Source organism: Lynx canadensis, chromosome B3 (genome assembly GCF_007474595.2).
Source record: "Lynx canadensis isolate LIC74 chromosome B3, mLynCan4.pri.v2, whole genome shotgun sequence".
NCBI lineage: Eukaryota > Metazoa > Chordata > Mammalia > Carnivora > Felidae > Lynx > Lynx canadensis.
In genome coordinates this window covers 62058062-62072649 of record NC_044308.2, presented here as the reverse complement: position 1 = coordinate 62072649, position 14588 = coordinate 62058062, and the positions used below count along the sequence as shown (strand labels likewise).

The 14588-nt window shown below is 52.2% G+C and overlaps 2 protein-coding genes across 3 annotated transcripts in view; one reads left to right on the top strand and one right to left on the bottom strand.

Annotated features, from left to right (window-relative positions):
• The window catches only part of PPP1R14D (protein phosphatase 1 regulatory inhibitor subunit 14D), a 26078-nt gene extending 24177 nt beyond the window's left edge, over positions 1-1901 (bottom strand). Inside the window, exon 1 of one of the 2 annotated variants that reach the window (XM_030318469.1) lies at positions 1837-1901. The gene's annotated coding sequence lies outside the window, so the exon portion shown is untranslated. Of the gene's footprint in view, positions 1-1128; positions 1489-1836 lie in introns of those variants that run through there. The other variant, XM_030318468.1, reaches the window with a different exon arrangement.
• Positions 1413-14588, top strand: SPINT1 (serine peptidase inhibitor, Kunitz type 1). The gene is made up of 12 exons (XM_030320183.1): positions 1413-1464; positions 1548-1931; positions 2145-2684; positions 10669-10796; positions 11026-11164; positions 11261-11431; positions 11615-11641; positions 11965-12090; positions 12207-12257; positions 12942-13112; positions 13301-13348; positions 13711-14588. Exons 1-12 carry the CDS (start codon positions 1413-1415, stop codon positions 13935-13937), a joined length of 2064 nt encoding a protein of 687 aa, XP_030176043.1. The 3' UTR covers positions 13938-14588.

Genomic DNA, 14588 nt, shown 5'->3' with positions numbered 1-14588 from the left:
AAATGAGTTTTTATTTCTGGCAAGCTAAATCTGTGGGCAGGGTGGAAGGTCCAGCTGAAGTCAGAGTTGCAAGTGTAGTAAAGCCCAGGGTTTAGGTGCTAAAGCAATGGAATTGGTCTGCCTAGACTCTGATCCTCCCTCTGCTACCTGCTACATTACCTGTCTGAGCCTGTCTGTTCACCTGTAAAATGGGGATAAAAATAGTACCTACTTTCTTGGTTTGTTTTCAGTATATAGGGCAACGTGTGGGAAGTACTTAAAAACAGCATTCGGGCATTGTCAGCGCTTGATAAATACAGGTTTTTGTAATGGTGTAGATGGATGTAATGATAAATCTATGGTTATGTCACGTCACTATAAGGTCATAGTCTCCTGTGTTAGGATTCTTGTATGTATAAGGTATTGGGGGAGGCAGAAATCTGCTCACAACAAAACCCTTTCTCCCCAGTAAGTGCACAATCTTTTGCTGCATTCTCATCATAACATCATTGTCCCGTGTCCACCAGTGTGTGAGGGGCAATGAGAAAAAAAGCAGAAAATCCAGAGGAGGGGGACAGACCCCAGATTCCCACCCCTAACACTCATAATGTAGGCAGTTGAGGAGTGTTGCAGGTCATCCAGGAAAATGAACAAAGGGTGGCTACAGGACCTAGTAGGTAAAGCTGCTCTAGATGAGAAATTAGGAAGAACGTTCTCACCGGGCGGGATTTGTTAGATCATCGTGAAAAGGTGTGGAATCTCTTTTTGGGGAGAGCATTAACAAGGCCAATCTTGCTCTGTAAGAATGGTCTTTAAGAGGAGTTCTTCACTCATGGTTTCAAGGAACCCACAGATCTGTGAAGGTCATTATCTCAATTACTTTGGTGAGCTGGAGCTTCTAGCTTCCAAGGATGGCATTCTGCTGGAAGAGGACGACCAGCTCTTGACCAGGAGCACCCTCTTAGTGGGAGAGAAGAGGGAACCTGTACTCCAGGGAAGGAGGCGGCAGACCAATGAGAGCTAACAGGGACTCAGCTCTGACAGAGACCTGAATGTAAACCTCAGTACAAGGAAGGGCCTCAAACAAAATGGAACCACTGCAGGTCTAGCAGGGAAACCTGGAAGGAGGAAATCGCCTCAACTGCTCACTCTGGCAGAAAGGAGGGCTTCCCGGAGCTGGCAAGGGCGGTGACGCTGGAGCAGGCATCCGGGATTCCAGTTACCAAAGGTGCAGCCCCACAGCTTCTGGGATCTCTTCCCGCCACGAGATGAAAATGATTTCCCGAGGGCTGACGACGGCAGCAAGATCGTTTGCCGTTGGCGTCGGGCTTTACCCCATTTCTCCTCCCCCAGCTCCTTCTCAAGCGCCTCAGGCCACGAGCTGGGAATGCTGGCCCCGACCGGAAAGGGAGGCAGGAGTGCTGGACCCCCGAATGGACGACTCTGCTGCGGCGTCCAGGCCAGAGAACCGGCTGCACTTCTGGGGTGCGGGGCCCTGCCGTGAGGCTGGCCTCGGCGGAGCCTACGTAGAGCAGCGTCGAGGGGCGCCGCCCGGGGCCGGGACCCAGAGACGGTGCCGGGAGCAGTCCGCGGGGAAGGGGTCCGGAGACATGGGGTGGCGGTGGCGGAGCGCGGCGGGGCAGGGCGGACAGGTGGCGGCGCAACGGCAGTAGGCGGGGCCGGCGGCGCTGGGGTTAATGTCCGCCCCGCCCCGGCCGCACTGACTCAGTTTCACCAGAAACCCGGGGAGGAAGTGGCCGAGCCTCAGCGCACCCGGCACCGGGGCGGAAGCGGGGGCCCGAGCCGCGCAGGAAGCCGGGACCGGAACCTCGGCAGGGGCAGCCCCACCCCACTCACCTGCGCAGGTAACCCGGGCCCCGGAGCGCGAGGCGGGGACCGAGCGGGCTCGGAGCATGTGTGGCCCTTTGTTCTGCGCTGCTGCGTGTGCCCGGGTACGTGAGCTCCTTAGCCGTCCATCTGGGGGTCCGAGAACGGCCGGGTCACCAGAGTGGGAGTGGGAGGGCTGGCCCCGCGTACCCTTCCTCACTCCCGGGGCCTGGGGTGCTCCCCAGCCCTCTTCTCGACTTCCTCCTGGCCTGCCCGCCTCCCTGGAAGTCTCCGGCTGATCCGGTGTGTCTCCTCCTCCGTCTCCTCCCCTCTTTCAGGTCTCAAGCACCCTCGGAGCCCAGAGGGCCGCACAGTGAAGGTGACCCCCGTGGGGAGGAGGGCAACGGCCCCGGGAAGGATGATGGCCCGTGCCCGCCTCTCCCAGGCCAGCGTCCCAGCAGTCACCGTGTGGCTCCTGTGCGCCCTCGGTCTCTTGGGCACCGAGGCCGGGCCGCCGCCCGCGCCCCCCGGCCTGCCCGCGGGAGGCGCCTGCCTGGACCGCTTTACCGCCGGGGTGCCTGCCTTCGTGCTCGACACCGAGGCCTCGGTCGGCAACGGGGCCACCTTCCTGGGCTCCCCGACTGTGCGCCGCGGCTGGGACTGCGTGCGCGCCTGCTGCACCACCCAGAACTGCAACCTGGCGCTGGTGGAGCTGCAGCCCGACGGCGGGGAGGACGCCATTGCCGCTTGCTTCCTAATGAACTGCCTCTACGAGCAGAACTTCGTGTGCAAGTTCGCACCCAGGGAGGGCTTCATCAACTACCTCACGCGGGAGGTTTACCGCTCCTACCGCGAGCTTCGGACCCAGGGCTTTGGAGGTAAGTACGAGGGGACCCGGTTGGATGGATGTGGGGAGACTCAGAAAAGGGACTGGTAATGGAGTCCTGGAGGAGGCGAGCATCAGAAAGGAGTGAGGAGGACAGTCCCATTCAGCCCTGACTCCTCCTTAGAAGTGGGCAGTATAAACAGTAAACACAGGACAGGCTACTAGAGTGGGGAGGGGTGACATCCTAAAATCCAGACTCTGGCTCCCTAATTCAGGATGTTGAGTGGGCTGGTGCTCTGGGATATGTGTTTGGGAGAGAGGAGGCAGCTCCTCCAGATTCCCGGATTCCCGATTGCTGGCCCTCATATGCTAAGTCAGGGAGTGAGTCGTCTGGAGGCCACCTGGTGACTAGCTAGACACCCCTGGCCAAGCACTGTGCTAGGTGCCTTGAGGCCCTGTCAAGTGAGCCCGGGGAAGGATAGTCTGCTTCTCTGCTGCTGGGCTTGGGACTGGTTAGCATCTCTCTGCGCCCCCTCTTCCCACCTATTGGCCTTTTGGTGGTATGGGGACAACTCCAAGACCCCAGATGCTAAAGAACAAGCCCAGTCTGAGGTTGACCCAAAAGAGGAAGGGGTGGTGTTGTGGGCACAGTAGCCAGAGGCTCTGGGTGGGGGTGAGCAGGGTTGCTGAGTGAGTCAGACCACTGGTATGTATACCTGGTAGGGGAGGGATGTCAGCTGTCCAGGCAGGTGTGTGTGTACGCGGGTGAGCCAGGCAGGGCTCTCCCAGCTTAGGATGTGATAGCCAAGCTACAAGGTCTGCTCACCTTGTTTACTTCCAGGGATAAGGGCAAAGTGGGGGCTCCTCCTCCTCCTTGCTGGGACTGAGCAGTCAGCTGGGGTTGGGGCCCCTCCAGAGACCTTCGTTCCCCATTTTCTCTGTCTGATGTTCTGGCCAGGTGGGGCTCCAGGGCAGGGATGGGTCACAACTGATAACCTCTGTTAGCACTTTATAGTTTACTGATTGCTGTGCCACTTAGACTCTGACTTAGGCCTCATGATAACCACTTCTGAAAAGGGTGCTATTAGTTGTCATCCCACTTTTTAGATTAGGAGACCGACTCCCATGTTAAATAATTTGCCCAGCATTGAGGAGGGCACCTGTTGGGATGAGCACTGGGTGTTGTATGGAAACCAATTTGACAATAAATTAATAATAATAATAATAATAATAATAATAATAATAATTTGCCCAGGATAGCACTGCCCGTAAATCGGAGACGTGGGACTTAATCCAGGCAGGATCTCCAAAAGTTCTATGCTGGTTTTCACACAAGGCCACGTTTTTGGTAGAAACCTAGCTCTCTGACCCATGATAGCCCAGCAGATAATAGAACCAGAGACTGGGAGCTCAGGGGCCAGGACTGGGCTGGTACTCAATCTGGGGGTGGTCTCAGTTCTGGAAAGAGGAAAAAGGACTTTCCAGCTTTTTCCTGGGCCAAACTCTCTCTCACGTTAGGGACCCACTCTTCTCCCCATCCTTCTTCCAGTAGCTCTCTTGGGTCTCTGAGGAGAGGTGGGATGGGGATTCTGGGTGGGGGAGGGGGGAGAGTAGGCACCATCTCTGGGGCAGGCTGGGCCACCTGAGTCCCACCGGGCCAGGGCCTGAGCCTGTTCCACAAGGAAGTAGCAGAGAGTGTAGGTGGTGATGACTCTAATTGACCTGAGCTTCTTGTGCCTTCCTGATCTGACAGAGAGTCCATGGGAGTTCTGCTCCAGGGCCAGCACCTGAAACTCTGGGGTCTGGTCGGGGAGATGAGGTGGATGGGGCCACAGGGTCTTGCGACCAGCCTTCCTCATTTGGAAAAGCCCCTACCCTGGGTGGCTTGTTTGGCACAACACAGGGTGGAGTGGGGATTTCCTGGGTTATTTAGGGAGCTGGGTAGGGCGTGAACTGAGTGCGAGCTCCAGGCCATTTTAAGGGTGCTGCAGTGCTTTGGGGGTTGGGGGGAGCTGTTTGGTATCAAGGAGTCTGTTCTCAGCTGAGCCTGGCTAGAGGTTGGAGATGGGAAAGAGCAGGATAAAGTCATCTTGGAGGCTAGGGTGGACCAAGGCAGGCAAGGTGGGCACCTAGGTGTTCAGGGCATTTAAACCTTTGATTCATTTGATTCATTCATTGGGTATAGAAATCAGGGTGGGTTGGCTTGTTCCCCTTTCCCTGTTTGTGGCCAATCTAGTCTAGATTCTTGTGGCCTCCCGAATACCCTGCTCCTTCCTTCTCTCCCCTTACTTGCCCTCCCCCTCTTTCTGTTGGAAGAGTGGCTTAGGAGGTGGAGTCTGTTTCCTGGCGATGTCCTGAGGCCTGGCAGCTGGGGAAGGGCTTCCTTTATTGCCACTCTGGCCCTTTGCTCTCTTGAGGGTGGGAAGTAGGGAGTGGTAGGGTGGGGCATCTGCCCCTTGCTCCTGGGGCCTGGGGCTGGGTGGATGTTGCTGGTTTGGCCCAAGGTGCATCACTCTGCTGTCCACTTCCACCCTGGGGGCTGGTGGGGCTAGCCTATCTGCCAGGTAGGTAGACTCCCAAGTAGTCTTGTCTTCGGCTGATTACTTTCTGAAAAATACAAGGAGAGAGGCATGGGCGCCCCCCAGTTCACTGCCCCCATGGCTTTGTCTCTCAGAGGTCACCTCAGGACCTGCCCCTATTGGACCCTCTACTGAATGCCAGCCAAGCCCCCTGGGTACAGTTCGTCCCAGACAGGCACTTTTCTTTCCTGCTCTTCTGGTTTTATTTCCTCTCAACCCCTGCAACCTAGGTGCTCCTTTTCTCGTCCTTCTAGGCCTCTGCACCTGCATCTGACATGTTTGTGGACGCTCTCTCCTCCCATCCCTTTGCTGTCACTGTGTGTCCTGGTCTTCGCCCCGTTGGGTCTCCCCTCCCCTCTGCGAGTCCCCCAGTGGCTCGCTTTCTCTGCCTCATCAAAGAGGAATCTCTGTGACTCAGCCTCCTACCAGCTGCTCTTATCTCTTACCTTCTCTTCTTCCTTTCAACTCACTTACGCTTGACATAACCTTCTGTAGAGCCTCAGTGGAGGACAGTTTGGCAATGTCCATCAAAACTGTAAATGGGGGCGCCTGGCTGGCTCAGTCGGGGGATCATGCAACTCTTGATATCGGTGTTGAGTTCAGGCTCCACATTGGGTGAAGAGATTACTTAAACAAACAAACAAATAAATAAATACTAAAAAAAAAATACAAACTTGTAAATGCACATAATCCTCAACACAGTTCCACTTGAAGAAATTCATCTTGTGGCTATACTTATATGTGTGTAAACCCACTTACCAGCCAGTTACTCGTTGTAGCATTGTTTATAATAGCAAAGAATTGGAAACAATCTCAATGTCTGTCAACACATCCTATAATTGTATGTGGCAGTGCTGTTTTAATAATAATAGTAATAATAATAATAAGCCCTGAGGCAATATGGTTTGGTTTTTAGTAGGGAAGGAAGAAGAAAAGAAAGAATCTAAGTCAAGAGGAGACTGGTGTACTGGTTAAATAAGTTGTAAGTTATGATGCATTCACATGAGTACTGTGCAACCAAGAAAGGGGGAAACTCCATGTTGCTATGGAAGGATTTCCAAAATACATTGTGAGAAAAACAGGAAGAAGAACTTGCATTCTTATAAATTCAGTACTGTCTCTTGATAGTCACACACGCACATATAAAATAGAATGGTTGCCTCTAGTGAGAGGACCCTGGGAGGTTAAGGGGAAAAGGTTAAGAAAGGACAAGACTTAATACTACTCTTTTGTACTTGTTTCGGGGGGGGGAGGGCAGTAGTAAGGTTTTTGGTTTTATTTATTTTTAACTTTTTTTTTTCTTTTTTTAATTTTCAGAGAGAGATAGAGAGTGGGGAGGGGCAGAGAGAGAGAGGGAGACAGAGAATCCCAAGCAGGCTCCACGCCATCAGCATGGAGCCCAACGTGGAGCCCAAACTCATGAGCCATGAGATCATGGCCTGAGCTGAGGTCAGACACTTAACCAGTTGAGCCACCTAGGTGCCTCAAGATTTTATTTAAAGAAAAAATTTAAAAAAAATAAAAATAAAAAAATAAAGAAAAAAAAAATTTTAATGTCTATTTATTTTTGAGAGAGACAGAGTATGAGCAGGAGAGGGGCAGAGAGAGGGAGACACAGAATGGGAAGCAGGCTCCAGGCTCCGAGCTGTCAGCACAGAGCCCGACGCGGGGCTTGAACTCACGGAACGCGGGATCATGACCTGAGCCGAAGTCGGCTGCTTAACCGACTGAGCCACCCAGGTGCCCCTCAAGATTTTATTTTTTTTATTTTATTTTTTTTTTTGGGGGGGGACAGAGAGAGACAGAGCATGAACGGGCGAGGGGCAGAGAGAGAGGGAGACACAGAATCGGAAACAGGCTCCAGGCTCTGAGCCATCAGCCCAGAGCCCGACGCGGGGCTCGAACTCACGGACCGCGAGATCGTGACCTGGCTGAAGTCGGACGCTTAACCCACTGCGCCACCCAGGCGCCCCAAGATTTTATTTTTTAAGTAATCTCTACACCCAACCAAACTTACAACCCTGAAATCAAGTCTCATGCTCCACCAACTGAGCCGTACAGGTGCCCCAACTCTTTTGTACTTTTTGAATTTTATATAATATATATGTATTACCTAAGTCAAAAACAACCCTAAGATAATGAAAAGCAATCAAAATCACTCCTCTAAGTAGGTGAGTGGACTGCAGCATGGTGTTTTATAAAGACCGTGAGCTATGGAGTCAGACGAGAGTTCAGATCCCTGCTCTGCTGTTCAGAAAATGAGTGACCCTGGGCAGGTTATTTAACCTCTCTAATGTCAATTTTTTCATCTGGAGAGGGGCAAGAATGCAGCTGTGGTAGGATGGTTAGGAAGGTAGGTGATGGAGATTCATGGTCAGTAAACTTTCTGTAAAGGTTCAAATAGGAAATATTTTACACTTTGTGGCCCATATAGTCTCTGTTCCAGCTGCTCAGCTCTCCTGTTGTAAGGTGAAAGCAGCTGTCAACAATATGTAAATGAGTAGATAAAGCTGTATTCCAATTTATGAACACAAAAATTTGAATTTTAGGTACTTTGCTGTGTCACAAAATAAACTATTGGCAGCTTTGTTAATAAAGACAACTCCATACCTGTCTCCAGCTCTGGCCTGTCAGAAGTCCCCGTACACACTTCCACTGCCTGCTGGTTACTTCCTCAGTGGTCTTCCCTGCTCAAGTTCAACTTCTCTATAATTGAACTCTAGGTTCCCTCTAGATCTGGTTTCCCTTTTCTCTGTGCCTACTCTTCTCAGTTCCCAATGCCTGTCAGACACGGAAAGCTTCTCACATCCTCCCTTCCATTCCTTTAGCTACCCCTTTAATTCAGACGACTCCCTTCACATATTCTGAACTGTGGCTCTGATCCACTCACCGGCCTCCTCTCTCCTTAGACGTTATTCCAAACAGAGGGATAGAGAGCTGCTGCCCTGTGCTCAGGAGTGTCCCTGCTGCCTGGGCCCTTGGCCCCTCCCTATAGACTCCTGGACCTCGATCATACATCTAGGAGGTCAATGTCTGGTGCAGCTGTGGTCTCTAGAACTCTGTGCCACTGCTCATGGCCATGTCTGTCCCCTTCCTGTACCACTAGTTGTTAAATATTTAAATATATTTCTGCTGTGTCCACATGTTCTGGCCCTGCATTGAGGGCCCTTTATGGTCTGTCTCACCCAGGCTGGTCTCTTCAATGTCTGCCAGACTGGCCTTGCAAATTCCCAACTCCTTGCTTTGGCTCGTGTTTCCTGCTGTTATCAACAACACCGCATACTTCTCTACAACCAACCAAATAAAAACAAAAACAAAAGAATTAAAAAATCCTTTCTCGCAGTGCCGGGATGGCTCAGTCAGTTAAGTATCTGACTTCAGCTAAGGTCATGATCTCGTGGTTCATGAGTTCGAGCCCTGCGTCAGGCTCTCTGCTGTCAGCACAGAGCCTGCTTCGGATCCTCTGTCCCCCCTTCTCCCCCCTCACTGCTCACCCTATCTCTGTCTCTCTCAAAACTAAATAAACATTAAAAAATAATAAAATTGGGGCACCTGGGTGGCTCAGTCAGTTAAGCATCTGACTTCGGCTCAGGTCATGATCTCACAGTTCATGAGTTCGAGCCCCATGTTGGGCTGTCCACTCTCAGCGCAGAGCCTGCTTCAGATCCTCTGCCTCACTCTCTCTTTCTCAAAAATAAACTTTTAAAATAATAATAATAATAAAATTATATATAAAAATTATATATAAAAAATAATATTAAAATTTTTAAAAAGGTTAAAAAAAAAAGTCCTTTCTCCCTTCTCAAGAAAGCCTTCCCTATTCCTCTGACTTGCTGTGACCTCTCCCTTCTCTGTATGCCCACTTCCTTGTCTTGTACACGCACCACATATTGCTTCATCTTGTTGGGTCTCTTCTCCCAAGTTGCTTCCTGGTGTTGGGTCTTATCTGCCTGGAATCCCCTCCAACGCAGTGTGTAATTTCCTATGGCTGCTGAAACAAATTACTACAAACTGGGTGATTCAAAACAACAGAAATTTACTGTCTTACAGTTCTGGAGGCCAAAAGTCCAAAATCCAGGTGTTGCCAGGGCCATACTCCCTCTGAAGACCCTCAGGGAGAATTCTTCCTTGCCCTTTCCAGCTCCTGGTGGTGCCAGGCAGTCCTTGGCTCGTGGCTACATCACACTCCAGTTTCTGCCTGTCTTCACTTGGCCTTCCTTCTTTCTGTTTTCTCCTCTTCTGTCTTTTATAAAGACAATATATCATTGGATGGGGCCTACCCAACTAATCCAGAATGATCTCATATGAAGATGCTTAGCTTCATTACTTCTGCTAACACTTTTTTCAGTTAAGGTCACATTCAAAAATTCTGGAGATTAGACACAACCCTATTTTCTGGGTCTACCCATTCAACCTACCACAGACAGGAATTCTGCTTTGTGCTTACTTCTTTCCAGTCCCTAACTTGAGACCGGAGGAAGCCTCAGGCACAGGCATTGTCAGGTTGAGGGAGGGTGTGATTCCCTCAAGACCCCTTATAATGGGAGGCAGAGTCTGTCTGAGGTGGCAGAGGCACCCTCCTCCTGTGGCTACATACTCTAGGACACCAAGTCTTGCCACGTTGCTGCCCAGGGACTCTGTGCTTACGGTTCTACCAGGATGGGCTTCTCAGCAGCAATCCAGAAGAGCAGAATGAGGGGTAATAGTGTTAATTACACATTTACTTATTTGGCTTTTCAAAAATATTGTTACTTTAATTTTTTTAAAGCAATTAGCACAAGTACTTGCGTGTTATAGAAAATGGGGGAGGGGACACCTGGGTGGCTCAGCCAATTAAGTGTCTGACTCTTGATCTCAGCATCCTGAGTCCAAGCCCCATGTTGGGCTCTGCACTGGGTATGAAGCCTACTTAAAATAAAATAAAATAAAATAAAATAAAATAAATAGGGGCACCAGGGTGGCTCAGTCAGTTAAGAGTCCGACTCTTGATTTCGACTCAGGTCATGAGCCCGAGTCATGGTTCATGGGATGAAGCCCCACTTCAGGCTCTTGCACTGACAGCAAGGAGTCTGCTTGGGATGCTCTCTGCCCCTCCCCCACGCGTGTGCGTGCACTCTCACTGTCTCTCCAAATAAGTAAACTTAAATAAATAAAGAAAAAGAAAATGAGAATAAGCTCCTCTCCTATATATATTTTTCCCCTAAATGGGATCAAATGACACAGGCTGTTCAGTACTTTTCTTCAGAAAGTAGGTTTTACAACATTAAACATATCTTCAGTGTAACAAAGACTATCTAAATAGAGAGCAAGATGATGATTTAGTTGTGAGCTATTGCCTGTACCCCATGCAGGCTGCTGAGTCCTAGGTTGGTTTAGGTGTGGCCCGTATTGCTCCCCACTTCAGGAGAGCTCTGGCCCATTCAGTGAGAATTGATCTTACCTTACCTTCCCCTTCAGGGTCCCGGATCCCCAAGACCTGGGCAGGCATAGACTTGAAGGTGCAGCCCCAGGAACCGCTGGTGCTGAAGGGTGTGGAGAACACAGATTGGTCCCTACTGCAGGGTGACACAGATGTCAGAATAGAGGTGAGACACGAGGCTGGCTCCCTGACCCCCACCTCAGCTCTCCAGGGTTCCCTTTCCAGGACCATTGGCCAGCCTGAGGTTCCAGATGGTTGGGGTGGATAGAAGCTGAGGATACATTTAATACCAAGTTCCTCTGCTCTCCCTATGGAGGTGGGGGTGTGGCTGGGAGGACTGGGACAGCTGAGGGACATCGGGGGGGTCCCAGCTTGATGGCTACTCCTGTGTATAGAAGAATGAGATGGACCAGGTGAAGCTGTGGGGACTCAAGGAAGGCACCTACCTGTTCCAGCTGACAGTGGCCGACTCAGACCAGCCAGAGAGCACGGCCAATGTCACAGTTACTGTGTTGTCTGCCAAGCAGACAGAAGGTAAGGGAGGGGACAGGGAGGCAGTACCTGGAGTTGGCCCCCTCTGATGATGGGGCCCCACAGGGCCCCCTCACAAGCTTTCCTCCCCTCCCCCAGAATATTGCCTTGCATCCAACAAGGTGGGCCGCTGCCGCGGTTCCTTCCCCCGCTGGTACTACGACCCCACGGAACAGATTTGCAAGAGTTTCATTTATGGAGGTTGCTTGGGCAATAAGAACAACTACCTTCGGGAAGAAGAGTGCAAGCTAGCCTGCCGGGATGTGCAAGGTGGGCCTTTACCAGGTAGCTTGGGGACCCTGACTTTCCCCCAGGGTATGTGGTCTCTCCATTGTCAGGACAGTGGGCTTGGGAGTCCTGCATTCCCAGCCCCCACCCCCCTACCCCCAAACAGCTCATCTCTGCTGGGACCTGGCCCTGACTCCTCTCACTTGTCTGTTTTCTCTCTCCCAGGCCCCTCAATGGACAGGCACCGTCCAGGTGGGCTTTGCTGCTTTCTCTCTTCCCCTCACCCCTGCCAGGTCATGTCTTTGCCCCTGTCTGAGCGCCTTTGCCCAACCCATTCCTGCCCTCGTAGGATATGGAAGGACCACAGGCACCCCACCCACTGCAACCCAGCACCCTATCAGGAACTCCCCAGTTTGTGCGTAGGAGGGTTCGGGTGGGGGGTGCTAGAAGGGGAGCAGGGGACATGTCATAATGCTCTGCTGGGGGAGAGAAGGCCAGGTAGATGATGGATTCTGGTACTTGGTGACCTCTGCTGGAGCCTGACCTCACCCTCAACACCATCCCACCCCACCCAGTGTGCTCTGGCACCTGTCACCCCACCGAGTTCCGCTGCAGCAATGGCTGCTGCATCGACCGCTTCCTGGAGTGTGACGACACTCCCGACTGCCCCGACGCCTCTGATGAGGCCACCTGTGAAAAATGTGAGGCCTGGGAGAGGAAGGGGCGGTGGGCAACGGAGGGGGAGGTCCTGGCCATTCATCCTGCACCCCTGCAAGACCCTTGTTTGGCCTGGGCCTCTGATCTTTCATCTTTGCAGACACCAGTGGCTTCGAGGAGCTCCAGAACATCCATTTCCCCAGTGACAAAGGTGAGGTCCTCCTCAGGCACCCTGGGTCAGGAGAGAGGCTGGCACTGCCATCCTTATTCACTCCTCCAGGATGCCAAAGGGGCCTGCTGTGTGTGCCAGGTTGCGGGTAGAAACCTGGCGGGCTCCTAGGCTCTCTTCGGCCTCATGCTTCCCATGCATTGGTCCTCCTCTTACCACCATGCCCGCATATCACTGAGGTGTTATTTACTTACCACTTTTCCTATAAATCAAATACATTTCTACCTTAATGTGTTAAAGGAAGTTTCACATCAGTAGCGTACATGGGAAGCCACTGTTACGTGCTACAGATTGATATTAACTATTACCATAACTATAATAAAACAACATTAATTAATTTCCACTAGACATTTGCCTGCCAGGGTCAGACCCTGAGCCTTCTTTGTTAAAAAGATAGACCATCCAGTGCAGGAGAGAAAACCGAGATCTTGACACAATCGGAAAAGCTGAAAGAAAATTGAAAAAAACGGTTACATGAGTCCATGTGGGGTATTTCTGTGCCTAAGACTGTTGTCCAGGATATGTGTGTTTCTGGGGCCCTGGAGGCCCTCACTGACTCTCAGCCTTCCTCAGCCTGAGGTTGGTCAGGAGGTAGAGCCTGGTGGATGGTGGCAGGGTGGCCCCCCATGGACTCACTCATCCTCTGGCCCATTCCTTACCCCCCAGGGCATTGCGTGGACCTGCCAGACACAGGCCTCTGCCTGGAGAACATCCCACGCTGGTACTACAACCCCTTAAGTGAACGCTGTGCCCGCTTCACCTATGGTGGTTGTTATGGCAACAAGAACAATTTTGAGGAGGAGCAGCAATGTCTCGAGTCCTGTCGTGGCATCTCCAGTGAGCTGGGCAGTGGGGGAGGGGACGGAAGATGGGGAGGGGAAAGGCTGAGCTAGAGCACTCAGCGCATCAGCAGAGTGCTGCAGTGGGGGTGGAGGAGGATGGCAGTGGGCCATCTGGGGCACCGAGGAGCAACTGAGTCTCAGAGCCTTTAGTACTGATTTGTCTCTCTCCTCATTATTTTGTAGAGAAGGATGTTTTTGATCTGCAGCGGGAAAACCCCATTCCTAATGTAGGTAAGCCCCATCTGCCCTCTCACCAATGAGTAGGTATCATCTCAAGGATCAACTCCATGTGATCGCCTAAACCTGTGTTCACAAGGATCCTGAGGTTGGCTCAAGGGACCGAGAGCTACAGTCAGTAGTGATACCTGCCATGGGCAGAGGAGGGAGGCACCGGAAAGCGCGTGTCCTGTGTTTGCCGTCAGAGTCCCAGGCCTTTCCTTGAGCTCCTAATGGAGCCCAGCTGCTTGTACGCTGGAGGTCTTTCCACACCTGGCATCCATTTGACTTGGTCCCCTCTGCACAGAGTGGGAGGTTGGGCATCAGAGCTGAGCAGGCCCCAGGAGCTCCTCCATTAGGCCTCTTTTTCCCCCCAGGCTCCGTGGAGGTGGCCATTGCAGTATTCCTGGCCACCTGCATCGTGGTGGTGGTCACCATACTGGGTTACTGCTTCTTCAAGAACCAGAGAAAGGACTTCCACAGACACCACCACCACCACCACCACCACTGCCACCCCCAACCCCCTACCCCTGCCAGCTCCACAGTCTCGACCACAGAGGACACGGAGCACCTGGTCTATAACCACACAACCCGGCCCCTCTGAGCCTGGGGCTACCTTGGCCTTTCACTCTAGAACTCTCGCAGACGCTTTCCAGCTCTCACCTGGCCCTGCTTCCTTTTTGCCAAGATGGAAGCCTGAGCTGGGGAAGACTTTGGGGCCAGACCGCTCTAGCCTGTTTCCCAGGCCCACTCCTGAGGCCAGGCTCCAGCCCCTCTGGGATATGTCTCAGCTAAGCTTAGGCCTCTGGTTCCTGAGAAAGCTCCAGGGCCTGGGAGGAGCAGAAAACCTTTGAACCCAGAGTCCCACACACAGATGGACCTGTCTGCCTGGGATCTCAAAGAAGTTGGAGTTTTGTTTCCTGTTCAAAGCTGCAATGTCAGAAGCTGGAGGTCCCAGCCCTGCCCTTCAGACCTGGCCCTGTCACTATGCACAGTTGAGGGCTGGGGGGTAGGACCTCCCTGTATATTTTGTGCTGTATAGAGTTCCTTTTTGTTTATTTAATGCCATGGGGATGGGTGAGAGGAGTGGGAAGGGGCTGCCTCTTCCCTGCCCCCAAGAGTGCACCCTGCAGAGCCTGATGCTCTGTATCCTCCCCACATGCCCCAGGGCTCTCAGGCATCACACCCCACCCATCCCCCTGCCCTCCACAGGCCCCAGTCCACCCACAGTATAATAAAATAGTTGGTTCTGTGA

Coding starts and splice junctions, on each gene's coding strand:
- SPINT1 (XM_030320183.1), top strand. CDS start 1,413: ATGGACGACTCTGCTGCGGCGTCCAGGCCAGAGAACCGGCTGCACTTC. Junction 2,685..10,668: donor TCGGACCCAGGGCTTTGGAG/GTAAGTACGAGG, acceptor CTTCCCCTTCAG/GGTCCCGGATCCCCAAGACC. Junction 11,642..11,964: donor AATGGACAGGCACCGTCCAG/GTGGGCTTTGCT, acceptor CACCCCACCCAG/TGTGCTCTGGCACCTGTCAC.